At 43.1% G+C, this 8,577-nt stretch overlaps 1 protein-coding gene across 1 annotated transcript; it reads right to left on the bottom strand.

The window, feature by feature from the left end:
* Positions 1-2,605: 2,605 nt before the first annotated feature.
* Positions 2,606-7,075, bottom strand: LOC111864406 (U3 small nucleolar ribonucleoprotein protein MPP10). Its single transcript, XM_023851632.2, has 5 exons — positions 7,020-7,075; positions 6,030-6,214; positions 5,219-5,327; positions 4,173-4,363; positions 2,606-2,865 (listed from the first exon to the last, which is right to left on the bottom strand). Exons 2-5 carry the CDS (start codon positions 6,156-6,158, stop codon positions 2,710-2,712), a joined length of 585 nt encoding a protein of 194 aa, XP_023707400.1. The 5' UTR covers positions 6,159-6,214; positions 7,020-7,075; the 3' UTR covers positions 2,606-2,709.
* Positions 7,076-8,577: the final 1,502 nt, after the last annotated feature.

Here is an 8,577-nt window from a genome sequence, read left to right as displayed (position 1 = left end):
GCCGCTGTATATGTGTGATCTCAATCCGATCGAGCTCGCATGGGCGAAAATAAAATGGATAGTCAGAGAGCATAACNGCTGACGGAAAAATTAGTTCCCCATATTCCTCCACAGTCCGTCATTTTTCTAGACAATGCCCCATACCACTCTGTCCAAATAGAGAAGCCACCAACGCCTTACTCACTAAAGGATATGATATCGTGGCTACGTCACAAGGTTGTCGACTGTAATGAGGGTATGCGGGAGAATGACCTCTACAATCAAATACTTTCCCTAAAACCGAAAGAGAACGTGTTCAAGATCGATTCCATTCTGTCCGGACATGGGCATTCTGTGATCCGTTTGCCGCCGTATATGTGTGATCTCAATCCGATCGAGCTCGCATGGGCGAAAATAAAATGGATAGTCAGAGAGCATAACGTAACAGCGGATTTGTCACTTGCAAAATTACTGGAAGTGACAAATGAAGCCATAGAAGAGGTCACGGCAGACGACTGGGCTGGTTTCTGTCACCACGTGGAATCGCAAGAAAAACTACTGGGAGAAAGATGGCATTGTGCCGGATGTGATAGAAGAAGAAATCATCAATCTGCAGGGTGATACTGATGGTGAGGATGACACAGACAATGCTTGTAGTGATTCATCGTCTGTCGATTCAGACCGAGTGCACCGAGCCAGTACATTGTGGATTCGACGTGCATTGTCGAGGACTGTAAGGTATTGTTCTGTAGTGTTTGTTTTATAATAGTGTACACTGTAGTGCCTACTGTACAGTTACTGTGTTTCTTATTATGTCATGCATTGTACATATTGCAATTGTGATGGTGTGATGCTGGCCGGAAGTGCGATAAGCTAGTGCTTTCGCTCCGCCGCACTGTATCGATTCCGCGATATCTACTCCTGGTCTCCGAGGCAATGTTTTCCGCTCGGGGAGTAGCTCTGAACGGCCCCACAGCAAGGGTATAGCTTCGCGTGCCCCACAACAGCGTTTGCCTTTCCGCACGGCTAAAGTTACCAGGCAGTAACAGTAAGGAAGTCACGTGATTTTCTTCGGGGGCTTGCTCCTACTTTTTTACTGGCTTACTCATGGAGCTGAGCAATTCTGGAGGAGCGGCCGATTCTGCAGCTGCTCAAGAATTTCCCATCATTTTATGGAATCCGAAGGTTCAGTACCGTGTTCAGTAGAGTCCTCCACTGGTCCCTACCCAGAGCCAGATCAATCCAATCCATAACATCCCACCCCATCTCTCTAAGATCCATTTTAATATTGTCCACCCACCTACGCCCAGTGGTCTCTTTCCTTCGGGCTTTTCCACCAGTATCCTACACGCATTCGTCGTCTCCCCCATTCGTGCTACATGCCCAGCCCACCTCATCGTCCTTGACATGACCATTATACAGTTTTCTGCATGTCATTTTACTTCCTGCCTGTGAGGAGACCGGTTCACTGGCCTGAGGTAAGAAAGGCAAATGCTGTGACAGCGCATTAGGCAACGACAACTTCCAAATGCTTTTTCAGTTTGAATTTACCACATAAACCTGCATAGTTTGACAGTCGTTAAGTACGCGTTCAAGAGAGCCGTCCACTTGCCCCTATCCTGAGCCAGATCAATCCAATCCACAACTTGCCACCCTGTCTCTCTAAGATCCATTTTAATATTGTCCACCCACCTACGCCCAGTGGTCTCTTTCCTTCTGGCTTTTCCACCAGTATCCTATACGCATTCCTTGTCTCACCCATTCGTGCTACATGTCCTACCCACCTCATCGTCCTTCACATGACCATTATACAGTTTTCTGGAAACTCCTCTCATTTCATGCCTGTGCGGAGACCTGCTCACCGGCCTGACGTTAGAAAGACAAATGCTGTGAGAGTGCATTATATTAGGCCACGACCACCTCCAAATGCTTTTCAGTTTGAGTATTCCACATAAACTTGTATAGTGTGACAGTCATTAAGGCACATAGGCCTGTTGCTAGGCAATGACCGCAAAACAAATGAGACCACAGCTGCTGCTAGGCAGCAGCCTGAGCACAACAATGGAAGCACTGCTGGAAGTGATATTTCCTATGTGATACACCCTGAGGCTATATCACAAACCCAACTGAGTTCAGTTCAGTTAGTGCAGTGCAGTGCAGTGCAGTGGAGTGGAGCAGGCTGGTTGGTTAGTGAGTTAGGGGACTGCTGCTGTTAGAAGCTGGTACCTAAGGCATGGGGATAGTATGGGAACCCAGAGTAAGGGGAATGTCCACTGTTGGAAGCTGTTACCAGGTAATGACTGGTGAAGACACAGCAGACAGAACACATAATACATGCTATAGTGAACTGCAGAGTGTGTGAATTAATGTTAGCACTATAGCTAATTGTAAGTGGTCAATAAGTCCAATTACCAATCAAAACCCCATGTAGTCACCCATACATATAAGAATATACATGAATTCCATGCAACAGAAAACAAAACCAGAACATTGCAGGCCAGGGCTGAATCTGTTTCCTTCCCTTTCCTGGTCCACTGGCAAGGAAGGGGACAGAGGCAGGAAGAGCTTGAGGTTCACTGGAAGGGTGGGGATGTAAAGACAGATGCCCACAGATGGTTCACTCAACCAATTTAATTTATATACAGAAGTAACAACATACTCGGCCTGCATGATCGACCTGCTGTATGTCCTGAGATGCTACAAAAGGAGCCAGTGTGATGCAAATGCACATCACAACTTCGTTCTCATGGCAGACCTAACATCCTTCTGTTGACTCTGGCTGCTACCTGCAGTCTTCATTTTGATATGGCTCCTCACTTCATCCTGCAGACGGCTGAAGAATGCTGATGATGACCGCATGGCCTTCGCATGAGTCTTCTGAGCAACCTGCACCATGGCAATACAAGAACATGAACTTTACACATTTAGTAATCATCCGAAATTCCTGCCCTAAACTGTGTGTGTATGCACTGTAATTCACAATACTGGATCTCAGAGAGAAAGCAAGAAAGCTTCTCGTACTCACCTTCACTTCCTAACTTGTCCACAAAACACCTTGACGAGTGCTACACTGTCCCACAACTCATCTAGACATTAACAGCGCTTGGAAGTACACTAGATTTCGCTATCAGGCAGTGCTGCGGAAAACCTTCAATACCCATGCTTTTATGTGAAACTGACAATACCTATTTTTGGGATTTCTGTTATTATGGAAACAGCATTTATGTTCACTCATTCATGGAGCTGAGTCCTCCTTGAGAAGCTGCCAATTGTGTAGCCAATTCAAGAATTTCCCAGCATTTTATTGAACCCGAAAGTTCATTACCAGTTTCACATGAGCCCTCCATGGTCCCTATCCTGAGCCAAATCAATCCAGTCAATATCACCCCATGTTATCCATTTTAATATTGTCCACCCACCTACAACTTGGTCTTCTTAGTGGTCTCTTTCCTTCTGGCCTTCCCACCAATATTCCTCTTCTCCCCATTCATGTAACATGTCCTGCCCATCTCATCCTCAACTTAATCATTCTAATTATACTTGGCGAAGAGTACAACAGCATTTATGCAGTGGCTAAGGCAGATTTCAGATTGAGATCGAGCAGGTAAATGTTCTGCTTATTAAACTTTGCTGTTTGAAGAAAACACTCCCAAGGTTAGAGAAACCAGAAACATACAGCCTGCTCATAGTGGCCTAGAGACTTCGCCCTCTGTACCTACAAACTACAGCAGATGTTGCGAAGCAGCATTTCATTGTAACCTAACCATTTCACAGCAACCTGCACAACATAAAACATATATAACCATATAGGAGGACATGGTCAAACCCATGACAATTCTGAATCTCTATTATAATGATGGCCTACTGCATGCTGGCAGTAGGGAATGAAACACTTCTTATTCCCTTACTTAGGGTGGGGTGAGATGAAGTCTTCTGGTACTCAAGTATTAAACTTCCTGCTGTGCCAAACCAAGATGGTAGATGAGAAAATGGAGCATCTGGTGGAATAAAAACTGGCACAGGAAACCCTGCCTCTGTGTAACTTTGTCTAGTAAGAAATCCACACAAACTGACCAGACCCTGAGCCTGCATGAGCTACGGTGCAGCCCAACAAATGGCTTAGTCATCAGCAGTGATAAATACAATTCCTAAACTCTACAAGGAATTGGAACAGTCATGTCAGACAACTGTACCTGTGTGATGTTGCTGTTCTCTGTGACCTTCTCCAGGTCTCGCAATGCACGAGCCTTACTGTACTTGTTCCCCAGGCCTGGCCGCAACTGCTCAACTGCTCGTGCCCTCTGTCTGACCTTGTGTTGACGTTCTCTCTTCTTATCAGAAGACGTACGCTCAGCCTTGCCAATCAAATCACCTTTCAGGCGACCTGTCATAAGAGAACATCAAATAAATATGGTGCTCCTGCAGATGTCACAGGCTTTTTAATAACAATGTAACAACTATAAAAGATTACTTCTTTGTTTGTTCATTTGTAAGATTTGAGGTTTGCAAGCCACTGATCGTATCTTCTGCATGTGATACCATGCAGTTTGGTAGATGGGCACCTGCTGCCTCAATCTTCAGGACAGAAGATGCATACTCTGGAAAATATTAGACTAGTGACCTTCACACTTCTGCACCCTAAATCCTACAACCCCACTGTACGTAGCAGAAACACAGCTTTTCTCATACTAATATATTCTCAGGCGCTCAAGAGTGACAAACCAACATTTCAGAGATCTCATGCATCTCCAACATCTGAGTCAATGTGGTCACTGATACATATAAAAAGCCTGTCAAATCCATGCCTCATCCTGCTGGCATATTGTGGGGCATGAGGGTAGAAGTCCTGTCACAGTGTGCATGTGCATGCACATATGCACATCAGTACATCAGTAACACTTGGTCATTCATATCAGCCCTGATGATAGAGGTGGAGGATAACTCTGAAACCTTGATTTTAACCAAACGCTGACATGGCCGATTGTGTGGAAAGATCTGAGCTATGTTTAGTCACCATGAGAGTGTCAAATCCTCATAAAGTCTCTTTTTCCATGAAGTATATTTTTATATTTACATGGACTTTAGTATCACACATTAATCACCAATTGAATTTCTCATTTCTGAGACCTCATAGTCCCTCCAACAAGCATAAAGTCCCACGAGTTGAGCAACACTTGTCTTAGACAACCTACACAAAAACTGAAACATTAAGAGAAAATGACAATGACTGCATGGTTACCTTGCATCTCTTCTGGTACTAGGAGGGCTGCATCACTGGTTGCCACAGGTGCAACCTCTTCCAGGCTAATGGCTGGTATGTTGCTGACAATCTTCACTTCTGGGGCCGGCTGCAACACAAAAACTAAGTATAACCTCTCATCATTACTTAGAGAACTTTGTACTGTACACAGAAATTAATACTACTTTCACTCAGGCTATGGGCTGGACAGGTAGGAGAAGACCTTGGAAGGTTAAGCTAAGGCTAAAATAAAGTTTTACTCGGCACTGCACTTACTGCTTTAGGTGTGAAATAGAAATTAGATAGTGCATCCAGCATTGAGAACACATGCTGCTTAATGTAGTCCTGGTAACATCATGAACAGGAGCTTCTGAGCATGCCCAGTGACAACAAGTTAATACCATATACAAACGCATCAGACTATTACAAAACAGCCATATACATGGTAAATTTTAGAGCTTTGAAAGATCAGACTTCGGGGGCTTCATCAAATCCAAGAAGACTGTGAACATAATATTCACTGCCACAAGAAACCAAAAACACAGAAAATTTGAAGTGTTTATTTTCAGCAGCGTATGAAAGGAATACTTGTGCAACAGAAGTCTAAAATATTGAAGACACAGAATAAAAAAAAATCTTACAGTGTTTCATACTGGAGGAAATATCTAGTGACTCAGCAACTGTATAATGTACCAATGCCAGAACCTCTCAGAATTGTTTTCAAAGGCTGTCATGTCAGCAAAGCTGAACAACAGCCTCTGCATGTCCAGAAGCTGACTGCTAGCTCTGATGTGCAGTGTGCAACAGTGACCTGCTCATAAATCCAGGCAGGACTGAGTTTGCTGTTTTCATGATCCAGAACAAGCTTCTTCTTGTACTCGTTAGGGGTTTCCACAGGTTTCACTTTCTTTTCAACATCATCCCATGCACGATCTTTCATTCGCTGTTGGATAATGTGCTCCAGCTGCAATGTGGTGTGCTCTGTGATCACAGGGGCTGCAGAAAAAATGTACAGTGACCACAACTTACTTTAACTTGAACCTACTGAATTCAACATCAAAAAGGGTACCATACTGCTGTTATGAACAAGGAGAAGATAAACATAAGAATCCTGCCTTCCTTCAAATGCTTCCATCTGCAGGTGTGAAATGAGCATATATTACAGAGTTACACAACCTCTTGATCTCTGTTTATGCATAACTTGTGCTAACGTAAATTTATATTATCTAAAAGTATGGACACAAATTAAAAGCTTACAACCATTTCTAATTCGCAACACACAAATAAAATAAATATTCTGAATGTGACATTATGTAACTAACTAATCAGATGGTAATGCATTTCATGCCTCTTCCTCTGGTCACGTAAAACCCCACCAAATTCTCACCTCGTCTCATTGTCAAGTCAAACCCCACCACATTCTCACCTGGCCTCATGGTCAGGTCAAACCCCACCACAATCTCACCTGGTCTCGTCAGGTCAAACTCCACCACATTCTTGCATGGTCTTGTCAGGTCAAACCCCACCACAATCATCCCTGGTCTCGTCAAGTCAAACCCCACCACATTCTTGCCTGGTCTTGTGGTCAGGTCAAACCCCACCACATTCCCCCTGGTCCTGTGGTTAGGTCAAACTCCACCACACTCTCCCCTGGCCTCATGGTCTGGTCAAACCCCACCACATTCTCGCCTGGTCTCGTGGTCAGGTCAACCTCCACCACATTCTTGCCTGGTCTAGTGGTCAGGTCAAACTCCACCACTTCTTCTAGCAGCGAGTTCTGCGGCCGAGCAGAAGCAGAGACCTTGCCTTTCAGTTGCCAAGGTTTCCCTGCCAATGCCTGTTCCTCTAGATCGTCCAGCCTTGCCCACAAACGCTCCTGCCTCATCTCCATACTTGACTTGGCTTCCACTGCCTCATTCTCCTCGTCAAACATTCCTGCCTCATCAAACCTGAAACATATGACTGGATTCCCTTCATACTCATAGTCTGCTCTGAAGATGGCTGCAGTAGGCTCTACCAGATGCACACAGCACGAGACCATATACTAATACCTACCACCATGAGAACCTCAAATCTCATATTATCTTACGAGATTCTCAACCAGTACAGCAGACTTGACTGATATTATACAGACACTTTGTGTGGATTCTGGGGTAACACAGTATTTTCTCAAGTATCCAGCACCCTTAAACAAGCAGCACATGTCATATTTCAAGAAATAACCAGAAAAGTGAATGTGTATTTATGAAGCATACACTATATATGTTCTGAAAATTGCACACAACACATGGCGCAATGGAACCGGTACCCTTCATTTATTTCCACTACTGCCATGTACTTTACAGGATGTGACATCTTGAAACATGAACATGAAGCAAATTAATGTTTCAACTATGTTACAGTGCCACACTATTCAATACTACTTCCTCAAATGAAACATAAAGCTATGTGATATTAAAATAAAAATATATTTACAGATAAAGCCCTCCGGCTGCTAGTGCTTTCTACAGCTTCCTCCAGTCTCTTATACAACGTTCACTAATGCCACCTTTCCTAACTGCTGTACAATTCCTTCTCCTGAAATTCTTTCAGTTTATTACTAATCATGAGTATATATGGATAAATACCGTCTTAAGTGCAACAAATTTTATTGTAGTTTTTACTTCTTTTCCTCCTCCACACTACATGTTTCGGCCCTAAATGGCCATCATCAGGTGTGTATCACTCACGTAGCTGTTACACTGCTTTTTAAAATTTAAAATTACCAGTCTTTCTAATTGTATAAAATCTTTGTTAATCTACACGCGTCGATTTGATTTTTAAATTAGCACTTTTTAAAACTTAATTCAAGTTAAAATGTCTATAAGATCTCTGTTCTTTCTTTTTCGAAAGAACAGAGATCTTATAGACATTTTAACTTGAATTAAGTTTTAAAAAGTGCTAATTTAAAAATCAAATCGACGCGTGTAGATTAACAAAGATTTTATACAATTAGAAAGACTGGTAATTTTAAATTTTAAAAAGCAGTGTAACAGCTACGTGAGTGATACACACCTGATGATGGCCATTTAGGGCCGAAACATGTAGTGTGGAGGAGGAAAAGAAGTAAAAACTACAATAAAATTTGTTGCACTTAAGACGGTATTTATCCATATATATTGTGTGAGTGTAACAGGATGCTGAAATATAATACTAATCATGAGGTCTTGTACACATGCACAGACTCTCACAGACTAGCATTCACTGGAACACTGTGCAGGAAATTTGCTGCCAATCTTGTCATGAATAAGCCTGTTCCACAGTTGTTGGTTGCACTGATTATGGGAAAGCGTGGACAGAGTATTCAGAAATACGTGTAT

The sequence above is a fragment of the Cryptotermes secundus genome, unplaced genomic scaffold (assembly GCF_002891405.2).
Source record: "Cryptotermes secundus unplaced genomic scaffold, Csec_1.0 scaffold490, whole genome shotgun sequence".
In the NCBI taxonomy this organism is placed as follows: Eukaryota; Metazoa; Arthropoda; class Insecta; order Blattodea; family Kalotermitidae; genus Cryptotermes; species Cryptotermes secundus.
This window is presented reverse-complemented; position numbering and strand designations above follow the sequence as displayed.